General features: G+C 39.4%; 1 protein-coding gene and 1 long non-coding RNA gene across 10 annotated transcripts in view; one reads left to right on the forward strand and one right to left on the reverse strand.

The window, feature by feature from the left end:
* Positions 1 to 5,328, forward strand: part of ctnnd2b (catenin (cadherin-associated protein), delta 2b) — a 638,149-nt gene extending 632,821 nt beyond the window's left edge. For all 9 annotated transcript variants that reach the window (XM_034183535.1, XM_034183537.1, XM_034183540.1 and 6 more), the window contains one exon: positions 2,731 to 5,328. In XM_034183535.1, the coding sequence (XP_034039426.1) occupies positions 2,731 to 2,994 (264 nt within the window). In that variant the 3' untranslated portion in view covers positions 2,995 to 5,328. The remainder of the gene's footprint in view (positions 1 to 2,730) is intronic.
* LOC117522161 lies at positions 670 to 14,321 on the reverse strand. The gene is made up of 3 exons (XR_004564157.1): positions 14,089 to 14,321; positions 9,629 to 9,633; positions 670 to 682 (listed from the first exon to the last, which is right to left on the reverse strand). It is a non-coding gene; the product is annotated as an uncharacterized LOC117522161 (long non-coding RNA).
* Between the last annotated feature and the right edge of the window lie 512 nt (positions 14,322 to 14,833).

A 14,833-nucleotide genomic window follows, 5' to 3' on the forward strand; every position in this document is an offset into this window, starting at 1 on the left:
TAAAACTTCTACGGCGTGTCTGCGCGTGTCTGTGTGCTCCTAAATTCGTACGGAGGCAGTACTTACGACATACGGATCTCCAAATTTAGCCCACGTTTTTGCAAGTAGACTGCACGGCGGGCTGTGACCACGGCTTAAAAGACGAGCAATAATATTACAGTGGAAAATGCAGCAAGGTAAATAGCAAGACATACTTCAGGTTTATATTTTAATACATAAGGATTTTTTATCCAGGCATGTATGGGTTCATTAGAGCTTTTAATCAGCTTGAACACAACTTACAAGGCTTAATTTATAAAAATCTATCGAGAATTATGATGACAGGAAAAAAACATCACAGTAAATGAACAGAATGGCATATTTTTCCCCAATTTCCACATTTTACATAAAACATTTTTTTCTACCCAGACATGTATGGGTTCATTAGAAAGAGCAATTAACGGGCTTTAAACAAGCCTACTTTTATTACTTTTACTTTTAATATGTTAACAAATAGCGACAATAGAGTGAGAAAAGCAGCAGTTTGTCATAATTTCCCCAAATTTCTGCATTTTACATAAAAGGTTTTTTTCACCTACACATGCATAGGTTCATTGGAAAGCGCTTTCAAAGGGCTTTAAAACAAGCCTACATTTATTAAAATCCCTTAAGAAATAGCGATGCTAGTGCAAAAAAGCAGTCACTTTATTATTTATGATCTGCACATCTCCACCCTTAGCAATGGTGCCGCCCTGTCTTGAGTGACGCTAATAGATTGAGGCACACACATCCCTTCCAGGTCTATATTTCCATGATGAAATATTAGCTTTGATAATTGGCGGTTAGCAGATTAGCACAACTGTGCCCACCACTGCAAACAAGGCAGCTGACAAAATAACATTAAAATGGCTGTAATGTGATGTCATCTGTAAGTTGTGTTCTTGAAGAATTTTCCGAAGCCCATCTGTAAGGTGTTTTGATGAATCCAGTGAAAACAGGCAGAAGTGTCTTTCCGCCCACGTTTAACATCATCTTTCATCCTCTTGGTGCTTTTGGCATCTTACACTTTTAACACTGGAGGATTCCCACGATGCACTGCGATGTCATGTTGCCTCTCTGTGAATCATTTCACCTTCTAATGGCAGAACAATTTCTTCTTAACCCTGTAGTAAATTCGAGATACAATAGCATAAGGTTGACTTTTAAATCGTAAAAGACTTGAAAGTCTCAAGATAGTTTAATAGATGCCACCGATCAACTCGTTTCATCAACGTCAAGCCACTTTTTACAAATATATTAGGGCTACACAATTAATCAAATTTCACTCAAAATTATGATATGGAGTTGTGTAATTATGTAACTGCAAAAAATAAACTGTCAATAAATAAAGAAATAATAATGGTAAATATATGAAACATCACCCAGAGCACTTTTCCATTGGATGCTGTACATTATACTCATTTCATGAACAAAGCCAAATGTCTCAATAAACGCCTTTACAGTGTCAAATCTCTTGCGTAATCACATTCTTGCTGGTATGGCCGAGATTTCGTTGTCAGTGTAATCAAGCGTTTGTGGCAACTTGTTTGCAACATTGCGCCGTTATGGAAAATGATCATTTCTCTACATTGATTACAGACCCTGCAGCAGGTCTGTATAATCAACCATTTCTGCAGCACGGTTTTGCTTTGAACCTTGAACCAATGAAGCAGTGCTTCGATCTTCGATCTGCTGCTTCGTTGGTTCTTTGTTTTATTTTGTTTTATCTTAATTTTTCCCTGCTAAAACCCTAAAGAGCATATGTCTGTGAGTAATATTTACCTTTTTTTGTGTTAAACCGACCTGTTATGATCTTCTGAAACAGTTGATAGATGTATTTTATAACTTAAAAATGGGATAGATGCTAACGTGTCAGCATGTCTATGGCCTTTTCAATGTTAAAGTTAGCATTAAGCTGAGCCATTATCAAGCCTCCCTCCTTAATGCACAAAGGATTTTGGGATATTCTAAAAAAAAAAAAAATGAATGTACAGCTTCTCACCATTAACAGTGAAAAGATTCCAGCTCTGCTGCCTTCATACAAATAATGAGTTGGTGTGCACACATGTTTTCGTGCATGTATGTACAGGGGCAGATCCAGGGGCCTCTATTCATCAACAAGTGACTCAGTTAGATAAATTCGTTCCAGGCCATGATTCAGCAAGGTGTAGCAAGATTGATCACCTTTTTAGTCAACGACAGTTCAAATTTTTTTCTGTTACTTGTCATCGTAACATCATAGCATCAGTGTGTCGATACATCTGTGACAGATGCGCTGGAATACATCATCAGTGATGTTTCCTGAGATCGACAGGTGTTTCAGGTCTCATGACATCAAACACCTTTCTTCGGGCGACCCGGCAAAAATCTAACCCTCCAGCAATATGTCGTTTTTTTATTAGCCAGTAATGTTTGAGGTCAGATTTCTGAGGGCAAAGTCAAATTTGAGAAAAATGTCATGAAAAGCATTTTTTTTAAGTTCAGCTTTTAATTAGATCTGCCAAAAATTAAATGGCTTGAGTGGAATGAGTTTATGACTTGGTTCCTGCATGAAGGATTTATTTATTTATTCATTTGGTCTCTGTCGCTGTGATCTGGTGAATGGCTGGAGTCGTTTCCATAGTTTGCATCTTTAAACTCCCATAGTGGCATTTTGAACAAAGACAAAATCCATTTGTTTTTTCCTCAAAAATGCTGTGTCTTTATTTTCAGATTTCTTCACAAGGCTTGCCTTCAGAGCCCTTCCCACCTTTCCAAAACCCTCCTCCGCCGGACAACAGCAACTACGAGGACCAGGCTTTCTACGAGAACCAGATTCACGCTGGAGGTCGCCCCCCGCAGGCCGAGCTGAACATGCATTTGCAGGGCCTCAAATCCACAGGAAACTACGTAGACTTCTACTCTGCCTCGCGACCCTACAGTGAGCTGAACTATGAGACCAGCCACTATCCAGCCTCACCAGACTCCTGGGTCTAAGGGAAGATGATGGTGAAGGAGGAGAGGATGGATGGATGGATGGGAGGAAAGTTGAGGGTGAAGGAGTTAGTGCAAAAGCCAGAGGAAAGAAGACAGAAAGATGTTATTTTCCCTCCTGCTCTGTCCTTCCCCGTAGGTCCTGAGTAGCATCTTAGGTAGCAGGACAGGAGGGGAGGATGGAAATAAGGGCAGATTGAAGAGTGGTCACGCATGTGCATGCACACCACCAACAAAAAACACATTTTCTTTCTGTGTTTAGTTTGTGATCAGCTACTGCAGTAAGGCTCAGCAGGAGTCCTCCAGCGGCCGACGGCCTGCAGGAGAAAGACGTGAAGGAGCAGCGTGGTGGAAAAAAGTGGGAAATGCACCGAGATAGACAGTGAGGGAGAGCTGGATCGGTGTGCTCGAGGACGCAGCGTATTGACGGGATGTCAGGTGTGAAACGGAACGTGTCGGAGAAAAGAGGCAGCTGTAAATATGTGTTGTATTCACACGGCTTTTAGTAATGTGAAGCACAAGAAGCAGAGCTGTAGGACACGTAGGATGTCTTTCACACAAACTTTTTTAATTTTCCCGTACGGCTAAAGCTTGATGAATCCTCCTCCGGGCGAAGAACACATCCGAACTTTGTCATTTGTAACAATTTTTTTTTGTTTTGTTTTTTGTTTTTTTGTGTGTGTGCCTGTGTGCATTTCTACTTTTTTAATTCTGGATTCTGGTTGTATAGTATTTGATGTACATTACAGAGATGCATTGTGTACTGTACATTGCACTATTTCCTGTGTTTTGGCGAAGGTGAACCGTACATCCTCATCTACACACACACACACACAATCACGCAATCACACATCTGTACAATCTGCACTTAATAACTTACTGCTAAAGACTGATTTTATGTGGAAATGTGATGTTAAATGCAGTTTTAAAGCATCTTTTTACCTGCAGTTGATATAAAACGAAGAAAGTGGGCTCGAACAGTCGTAGGATCTTTATCGATTTGCAGCAGCAAAGCATTTTTTTGTGATGCCAAATTGTCATTTGGTGTTTGTTTGTTTGTTTTTGACAGGTGTTTTTACACGTCAACATTGCTTTTTGTTCTGATGAGCATTTCCTGAAAATGAACTGTGCTCATTGTGTACATAATCGTGCCAAACTGAAGGGGGCAGAGCAGGAGGTCAGGAGGTAAAAGGGTCCAAGTTCACCTGAGCCCGCTGGCATCAGCTGAACGTCCTAAACATGTTCTCGTGTGTAAATGCTTTGGTTTTTCTACACTGTGTTTTATTGGGAGGAAAACTCTCCACTGCACCGTGAGTGGACAAAATTTAAATTTTGGAGGGACTGTCGTAGAGTTGAGCCTTGCTTCCTCCAAAGTTGTACAAAATTAGTTGATTTCTGTGTTGTAAAATAATCAATGTTTGAAGTAAGACAAATCTTTTCTGCGAGCTGGCCAGCAATTCTAACTTCATGGTAGACAAAACTGTTAATAGAGTACGGATATATATTATATAAATATGAATATATACTTTTTATGTGCAGATGTGGTTGTCACTTATAGCAGCAACATTATGGAATAAAACGTGTAAAAAAAACAAACAAACACAGCTACATGTAGGAATTTTGTTCAATTTTTTTGTTATTTTTTTGTTTTCGGCACACTAAACTGTCAACTTTGTGTAGTAATGTTGTTGCTGTGTGGAATAGAGTAGATCAGGGCCCAGTGATCCATGCTGTCACTGAAGCAGCACACACAGGTGCTACGTCAGTGATTTTCTCCAACAGGTTTGTATTTTATCTGTGCTCTACATGTCTGCTGCCTCTCCGTAGGTTACAGAGCATCTACAGTCAACAGAAAAGTAATATATAAAACAATAGAAATACAGAAAAAAAATCAGATGAAAACTATTTCCTATGCATGACGCTCCCCCTTTTTGATCAATTGGCCGCCTCCTGCTAAAAATCTAAAATTACACACGCGTATGCATGAGCACTTTGTCATCAGTGGCACTTTTTTAATAAGTGGGGAAGGATCAGTTGTACAACATGATGACAGACCCTGGTTTTCCTGACCCGCTGCTGTCAAGAGATCACTGTCTGATAATTAATTGTAATGCAACTTCCCCCTCAGAAACACTGGATGAAAAACAGGCGTAATGTTTTTTGGAACCTGACAACATTGTGTGTGCCTGTGATGCTTAGAGGCAGAAAACCTGACAAGATCAGTGTGAAATATAACGTCTGAAACCCTTTTGTTGATAAACCACATGTGTTTTAAAAAGAAAATTGTGAATCTTTTTATTGACTCCAACAAATTGCAACTGCTCAAAATATAAAAGTAAAAAAATAAATAAATAAAAATTTAAAATACAAACTGACCATTGAAGAACCTCTGAATTGTCATTTATTTATTCGTTCTGTTGTAAATCATGTTTATGGTATTTTGTAAGGGGCAGCACAGTGGATTAGTGGTTAGCACTGTTGCCTCACAGCGAGAAGGTCATGGGTTCAATTCCTACCTGTAGCCTTTCTGTGTGGAGTTTGCATGTTCTCCCCGTGTTTGCGTGGGTTTCCTCTGGGTGCTCCAGTTTCCTGGCGTCCTGTCCTGGGTGGACTCTGCCTCACGTTCTATGATTGCTGGGATGGGCTGCAGCCACCCGCGACCCTTGATTGGACTTTGTGTGTGTGTGTGTGTGTGGGGGGGGGGGGGGGGGGGGGGCACTCTAAATGAACTCAAAACCATATTTTTACAAACCATAAAACTGCACGGCGTACTTATTAAAATGTCCTTTTTATGATTATTTACAACATGGTGATATTAAACTTCAATTTGGAAAATTGGTGGAAGAACCAACATCCACCTTATTCATTATTCAATAAAATGTCAGGGGTGAATAAAATGTATGCTAACTGGTTCAGCTTATTGTGAATTGGCTAAGAGTGTCACTTTTGTCATGGTTAAATTAAAATAGATACTAATAATGTAATTTATGTTGTACCCGTGTTACTTATATTGTCAAAATTTGGTTTATTATGTTTGATATACTGTGATTGGTCCGTATGATCATTTTAAGAAACCCCATCTCCGTACATTTAAAGCCTCCTGACTGATTTATTGGGTAGGTCTATATAGCCGGGTCACAGCGTCCTGTCTGAAGACACCCACCCTTATAGAAATCAGTTGCATTAATCAAACCGGACATATGGGTCACAGTCATGTGACTGAGTGTTTTTTTTTTGGGGGGGGGGGGGGGGGGGAGACGTGACATCTCAGGCATAACAGTAAAATGCGACCTAAAACAAAATCATCCTGTGAAAACCTTAGCCTGTGGTCAGTGACAGTTACAGCATCTTTTTCCATTTAGCTCTTAATCCCCTAATTAAGGTCCTTAATCCCCAAATCCGGTGTGTAGTGAGCACCTTGCATGGCAACACCCTGACATCGGTGTGTGAGTGTGTCTGTGTGAATGTGAGACATCATTGTAAAGCACTTTGAGCTTCTGATGCAGATGGAAAAGTGCTATATAAATGCAGTCTATTTATTAGGTTTTTTTAACAGTTTCTTTTTCCCCCAAAACACTTTATCTATTCTGCACATTATATACATGATAAATAAATTACAGATTTGTAAAAATAGGGCTGCTTATAGCACTTAAGTGCAGTTATAGGACAATTACAATGCATAAAAATTTTAACTGGCTGTTAGTCAAAGACAGACATATATTCACTTATCATTTTTACTAGAAAGATTATTGTCACTAAGTCACCTTGTATTTTGCTTAGGAATTTTTCTTTTAGTTCAGAAAATCATAGATACTGTATATAACCAGACATGCTGTGGCGGGAAACTTTACACTACCTGCAGCTAGAACTAATGCCATTAAGAACACTGTCATTTTTAGGGGTATGAAGGAATGCAAATTACCTGATCATATCAAACTCACTTCAAATGAAACTTCTAAACTTGCATTTATTAACATAACGAGTAATCTGGGTTTAATCTGCTTATCTATACATGGAGAGGTTCTATCTATGGGTTTACCTTTACACATATATAGACTATTTTTTCATGTGTATAGACTTGACCATGTATAATGATTAATTTGCTAGGAATTTTTTTTTTTTTTTTTTTTTTTTTACTTTTTGATGTATTTATTTTTACATTTCTACTTTTGAATGCATTTTTTATTTACGTTCATTGTGTTTGTAAATATGTGTGGACCCCAGGAAGAGTAGCTGCAGGGGATCCTAATAAATAAACAAATACACACTTGTTTCACTTACAGATTTAATATTTCCATTTCATAAACATTATTTACAGATGAATACACTGAACAGTCACACTCTATATTGGCTTTGTGTTAGAAACAGCTTCTACAGAACACGCCATTTAGTTTCCCAGTCCCCTGACAACGGGGTTTTCCCTCAAAAAAAAAAAAAAAAAAATCCCCTTACAATAAGATTTGCACTACCTCAAAAAGAATTTATATCTGCTCATGTTCAAACAGAATCCTTGTGCATGTTCCCTGAAAACTTGTTTCCATTTACTTTCATTAACTGCTGCACACTGACAATTTCAAGGTAAAATTCAATTTAATTTTGTGTGTTGAGCTTGGGGGCAGCACAGTGACTTAGTGGTTAGCACTGTTGCCTCACAGCAAGAAGGTCATGGGGTCAATTCCCACTTGTGGTCTTTCTGTGTGGAGTTTGTATGGGTTCTCTCCAGTGGTGGGCACAGCTAACCAAAAAATTAGCTTTGATAACAGATAATCAGCTAACTCAAAGGTTATCATTTATAAAGCTAAACCGATAAACCAAATCAAATCAATTTTATTTATATAGCACCAAATCACAACAAACAGTTGCCCCAAGGCGCTTTATATTGTAAGGCAAGGCCATACAATAATTACGTAAAAACCCCAACGGTCAAAACGACCCCCTGTGAGCAAGCACTTGGCAACAGTGGGAAGGAAAAACTCCCTTTTAACAGGAAGAAACCTCCAGCAGAACCAGGCTCAGGGAGGGGCAGTCTTCTGCTGGGACTGGTTGGGGCTGAGGGAGAGAACCAGGAAAAAGACATGCTGTGGAGGGGAGCAGAGATCAATCACTAATGATTAAATGCAGAGTGGTGCATACAGAGCAAAAAGAGAAAGAAACACTCAGTGCATCATGGGAACCCCCCAGCAGTCTAAGTCTATAGCAGCATAACTAAGGGATGGTTCAGGGTCACCTGATCCAGCCCTAACTATACGCTTTAGCAAAAGGAAAATTTTAAGCCTAATCTTAAAAGTAGAGAGGATGTCTGTCTCCCTGATCTGAATTGGGAGCTGGTTCCACAGGAGAGGAGCCTGAAAGCTGAAGGCTCTGCCTCCCATTCTACTCTTACAAACCCTAGGAACTACAAGTAAGCCTGCAGTCTGAGAGCGAAGCGCTCTATTGGGGTGATATGGTACTATGAGGTCCCTAAGATAAGATGGGACCTGATTATTCAAAACCTTATAAGTAAGAAGAAGAATTTTAAATTCTATTCTAGAATTAACCTTTCTAATTTTAGAGATATTGCACAAATGCAAAAAAGTAGTCCTACATATTTGTTTAATATGCGCATTGAATGACATATCCTGATCAAAAATGACTCCAATATTTCTCACAGTATTACTAGAGGTCAGGGTAATGCCATCCAGAGTAAGGATCTGGTTAGACACCATGTTTCCCCATTTACATGAACAAAATGTAATCTATTAGATAAATATGATTCAAACCACCGCAGCGCAGTTCCTTTAATACCTATGGCATGCTCTAATCTCTGTAATAAAATTTTATGGTCAACAGTATCAAAAGCAGCACTGAGGTCTAACAGAACAAGCACAGAGATGAGTCCACTGTCTGAGGCCATAAGAAGATAATTTGTAACCTTCACTAATGCTGTTTCTGTACTACCACCCAAAAACGTAGCGGAAGCTACAGATAACTTTCAATGTTGTCTCTGGTACACATGCAACTACTAACAAGCTGATTTGAGTTTTAACACCACATTCGCTTCTAGTAGTATTAAAGTTGACTATAGACCCAAACAATGAATCAGCACTGACTGAAAACTTGCCAAAACAAAATTCCAGATAATCTGTCTGCTTGCTGTTTAAGATCCGTGGAATTTAATAAATGCAAACTGAATTTCAGACATCTTATATATATTATTCGGGAACAAAGACGACAGACAGTGTTTGACATAACCAGGACAAAATAACACAATAACACCTCTATAAACCCAGAGAACATATTCACAAGCGTTTTAGACACAATATACAAAGAGTTTAATGCTGTTGTCCGTGTGGCGCCTGATCAGAGCATCTCAAATGCATTTCTTCTGTCGTGAATGTACTGAGGTACCCATAATGCACGTGGGCACAGCATGTCCACACTAAAACCTTCAAAATTAGTGCATTACTTTAACACTAAAACATATATCTGATATTTTCACTTTATAAAACTTCAGACATGACGTTAATTTAAATAACTTGTCCGAAATTAGTTTGGTTAAAATTTTAACCATAAGTTAAAACTGTATGCCTCTGGATGACTTGGGTGATATTGCCCACATATCAGTATGGGGTCAAAAGAAGGAGCCTTTTTTTGTGACCAGGTCTCCTTTGTCTTTAGAAGATAGAGCAGTTTCTTCTAGAATCAGCTCTTCTCTGTTTATGGAGGATAGAACTGCTCATCTACTACAAAACATTTAACAGGTAAGTACTTAACTGATTTTAGATTTCATATATATTTGTAACTATCCAGCTTTGTGTACCATGTCTGCAAAAATATGTTAGTGGTCTAAAAATTATTGGACCAAAACTTATCGGAAGATAATTAGTCTGATGACGGTTTTTGAAGTTATCTGAAAAGCTAATCTGAAAATGAAAACATTATCTTTGATAATTTAAATTTATTTTCATTTATATAGTGCCAAATCACAACAGAGTTGCTTCAAAGCGCTTCACATAGGTAAGGTCTAACCTTACAACCCCCAGAGCAACAGTGGTAAGGAAAAACTCCCTCTGAGGAAGAAACCTCAAGCAGACCAGACTCAAAGGGGTGACCCTCTGCTTGGGCCATACTACAAAACATAAATTACAGAACAATTCACTGAACAATTCACGGCCGAATATACAAGAAATGCTATTGGCACACAGGACAGGAGGATCACCAACACGAACACAACTCCCATCTCTGGATGGAGCTGCACCTTAGAGAGAAAAAACAGAATCAGGCATCAGAAAGACAAGAAATACTGTATAATTTGTCAGCATTAAACAACAAGAAAAACAGAAATACTAAGGTGATCGCCGGCCACTAGCCCTAAACTTCACTAAAAGACCCAGAATTTAGGTAAAGTTGAGGCCGCGGCCCGCTCCAATTACTAATAAAATGAATTAAAAGAGTAAAAGCCTAAAACAAAACTGTACCAGTATGCTAGACATATGAAAGGGAAAATAAGTGCGTCTTAAGTCTGGACTTGAAAATCTCCACAGAATCTGACTGTTTTATTGATGCAGGGAGATCATTCCACAGAACAGGGGCACAATAAGAGAAAGCTCTGTGACCCGCAGACTTCTTATTCACCCTAGGGACACAAAGTAGTCCTGCACCCTGAGAACGTAAAGCTCGGGCCGGTATGTAAGGTTTAATTAGGTCAGCTAGGTAGGAGGGTGCCAGTCCATGAATAATTTTATAGGTTAGTAGCAGAACCTTAAAATCTGATCTCACTGGGACAGGAAGCCAGTGAAGGGATGCCAAAATGGGTGTAATGTGGTCGAACTTTCTGCTTCGTGTCAAAAGTCTGGCTGCAGCATTTTGAACCAATTGGAGACCCCTAATGCTACACTGCGGTAAACCAGAAAATGTATCAGAGTCTCAGCATCCACCATAGACAGGATGGGATGAATCTTTGCTATATTTCACAGAAGGAAGAAAGCAGTCCTTGTAATGTCTCTAATGTGGAGGTCAAAGGACAAGGTATGATAAAAAATTACCCCAAAGTTCCTCACTTTGTCAGTGTGATGTATGACACACAAGCCGAGGCTGAGCGTTAACTGGTCAAATTGATGCCGATGTCTCACTGGACCAAGAACCATCATTTCAGTCTTATCAGAGTTTGAAAGTAGGAAGTTTCTAGACATCCAACTTCTCACTGCTGCAAGGCAATCTTCTGAGGATTTTATGTGAACAAGATTACCAGCAGTTATTGGCATGTATAACTGAGTATCATCTGCATAGCAGTGAAAGGTAATCCCAAAACGCCACAATATGTGCCCATAATTAGCGGATTTGCAGAACTGTGCCCACCACTGGTTCTCTCTGGGTGCTCTGGCTTCCTCCCACATCCAAAGACATGCAGGATAGGTGGATCGGAAACTTTAAATTGTCCATTGCTGTGAATGTGCTTGTTTGTCTATATGTGGCCCTATGACAGACTGGCCTCCTGTCCAGGGTGTACCCTGCCTCACGCCCTATGACTGCTGGGATAGGCTCCAGCCCACCGATATCCTTAATTGGTGTAAGTGGTTGAAGATGAGTGAGAGAGTATAAAATATTCATGATAAGTGCAATCATACTTTAAGTGTATTCTGGACAACATACATAATACAGATATGCAGATTTTAGGGCAACCATGAAGAATGTCTCACATTTTTCAAAGATGTTCTTGCTGGATGATGTTTTGCATGCAAGTCCTGTCAGGGGGATAAAGATGCATGAACATTTAGCTAAGGAGCCACTCAGGAGCTTCTTTTTTCCTCTACTCTGTGTGCTGCATATTATTCTGTGCAGGTAGGTGACCGTCACTGCCTGATGTGAATATGAATACAAACAGTGACTTTTGAAGGATCTCCACTGCTCTCTAGTGGCCATGAAAGACATGACAGCACAGGTCAAGATGGCAGCCATTTTACTTTCTGAGGCGTGTTGTGTACAGCATCCTGCAGATGGAGCACCATAACCTCAGGCTTACAGTTCAGATTTTAGAACTTGTCGTTAAGTCATACAAGCACTGTTGGTGTGCTTTTTTTGCTCAGATGATCTAATAAGAATCCACATGTTGATTTGGCACAAATTATGCCAGATGGCCTTTCTACTTCAACTCCAGATACAGTATACCAGGGAACTGGGAGATGAGTGGGCTTTTTGCTGTAAGGCAGGACCACGAGCACGATGCCACTGTGCAACCCTAGCTGCAGATATGACCATATGAGTAGCTCCTTGCTCTTTTGCAGCTGCTGAGTTCCTCAACATTGAGCAACTCCTGTACATTGAAACATCACAGAAAAGCACAACATACAGATGAAAGCAAATGTATTAGTTGGTGCAATTGGCATTTGAAAAAGGGACCTCCTTCTTCAAAGACCTCAACAGTAATGTTGTCTTCTCTAGGTGCTTTGCTGTTTTTCCACACCTTTAAGGGCAACAAGAGTTTCTTCGAGAGTTGAGATGAGTTCTTCAACAATGTCTTGGTAAATGGCTAAGCACTTCTTCATCCTCAGCAATTGGGTTGGTGTTCAAGAGGTCTTCAAAGTGTTCTTTCCATCAGGTACTGATGTCATCTTTGGTCTTCAACAGGCTCAGGCCATCCTTGAGTTGAGGTGCTTATCCTTCTATGGAGGGGCTGTAGATTACTTTGGTGGCATTGAAGAAGCCTCTTTCAGCAGCCTTATTGATCCAGCACTGGTTTTTCAGTTTGCGAGTTTCATTGTGTCTTTCTAGCGGTTGAGTAAACCTTTACATATTTGGTCAATAAGTAGTTGGAGGACTAGTCATTTTCATGAAACCAGTCCTAGTGCTTCCACTTCTGGTGTTTGAGTGTTTCTTGGCAGGCTGTTATAACTGTCTTGAGCTCCTCCCAATCCTTAGGACCCAGGATAGAGTACTGCTACTACGAATGTTGTTTCCTGTCTGTGTCTGTCCTAATCCTCTGTCTCCCTCGTGACCATTCCTGGGTTGGTTCTCTGTGTTGTCACTATTCTGTCTTTCTTCTGCACTTCCTGTTTTATTTTGGTGGTCACAGTTTCCTTGTGTATTTTGTTATCTTTCTTCCTGTGTTTCTCCTCAGCTGTCTCCCATTTCTGTGATTACTTCCCTGTGTATTTAAACGCTTGAGTTCCTCTCAAGCTTTGCTTGAATATTGTGCATTTTGCCCTCTTCTTGCCTCTGGTTTTCTGCTGTTTCTTTGTGATTGACTTCTTGTTGTTGAACCTGTTTGTTACATTGTGTATTTTTGAGATTGCCAACTCTCTGTGCCTTGACCTCACGCCCTGTTTTTTGGGCCTTCCACCAGCCTAACCCATCTTGGACATTTTAGTGTGACTTTTCTGATCTCTGGGTACCAACCTCTGCTGCATCCCTGGGTATTGATAATAAAGATTGTTTGCCAAACCATCTTTATCTCTGTGTTAGGGTCTAATTCATCCTCCAGCTGTGATAACAAATAATAATAGCAATATTAATAACAATAATAATGATTTTTTTTAACAACTAAAATGTATTACAGTATTACTCTGCCTAGGTTTTAGTGCATTTTGGCACTAAGTGGAATTGATGAGCCATTTAAAATACACTTACTGAATTTAAATTTTCTGCATAACTCAAGTAGGATGTGAATCAATACCTTTATTGTTTTTTAAGCAATGCAGAAGTTATGGCATAGCTGGGTTTGTTTGGGGTTCTAGCATTGAAAGCAAGTCAGTTATGGTTAGGGAAGCCATAAATATGAAAATAATTAAGAGTTGTAGGTTGCATGCTGGCTTAGTGGTTAGCACTGTTTCCTCATGGCAAGAAGGTCCTGGGATTGTTTCCCACCAAACCGGGGCCCAGGGCACATTTTTTCAAGAGGGTGGCACAACAAGCAATAAAAATAATCATTCTGCGTCGCAAAGTGGTTAGCAGCGGTCAGCAGCGCCGCTATCTCCTGTCTGGCAGAGCAAAGTCCACTTAGGGTGCAGCAGAACTAGAACTCTGTGCCAAGTTTCTCTGCGGAATTATCCAGTGAAAGAGGCAGGCAGCTAGTTTATGAACTAAAAGGCATTTCATAGCAGATAGACAGGGTAGAACAACGGGTTTGAATCTCACCGGAGAGGACAGGAGCTCCGTTCACATTTCTAGCTGAAGTAACTTGAATCTGACTTTTTTGTGTGCCTGCAAGAGTGTGTGTTATCTAACTTTTACCATAATTTTCCAGCAGCTGGAAACTATCTTTTCGTTGTCATGTACACTAACAAAATAATAATAATGAAGAAATTTAAAATGAGGCTTATCTTCATAATTAACTGGTCTATTTGATGGAGAAAAAGAATTACATTTGATTTCTTTGGCATGGGAATGCTAGTCTTTGCTGTCAGTGATGCAAAGGGGCTTTCGTTGTTTAATTTTCTTAATAAAAATAACAAATTGTGAATCCAGAATTCACTGCTAAATTCCAACCAGGTTTATTATTATTAATTTCTATATTTAGTGCCTTGTTCTTTTTTTCCTTGTTTTTCCACATTTCATCATCAACATATTGCCTCAACAATAAAACTAGGAATCATTACTCAAATTGACAAAATCTCAGTCACATTTGTTTGGACCTGTACATATGTAAACAAATCTGTAAATATTACACCAGTTGCTTTTTCTTGGGTCCGGTTGAAGACAGATGTTTAATCAATCATATCCAGAGTTTATGAATTTCAGATCTAAGAGTGACTGATTAATAGCAGTCATAACATGATCAAGTTCCTGTGGTATGTAGATGGTGCCCCTTTCCAGGTATTTAATTAGAATAATTGTTTTACCTTATATCTGCTACTCATATTATATA

The sequence above is a fragment of the Thalassophryne amazonica genome, chromosome 12 (genome assembly GCF_902500255.1).
Source record: "Thalassophryne amazonica chromosome 12, fThaAma1.1, whole genome shotgun sequence".
Taxonomy (NCBI): Eukaryota; Metazoa; Chordata; class Actinopteri; order Batrachoidiformes; family Batrachoididae; genus Thalassophryne; species Thalassophryne amazonica.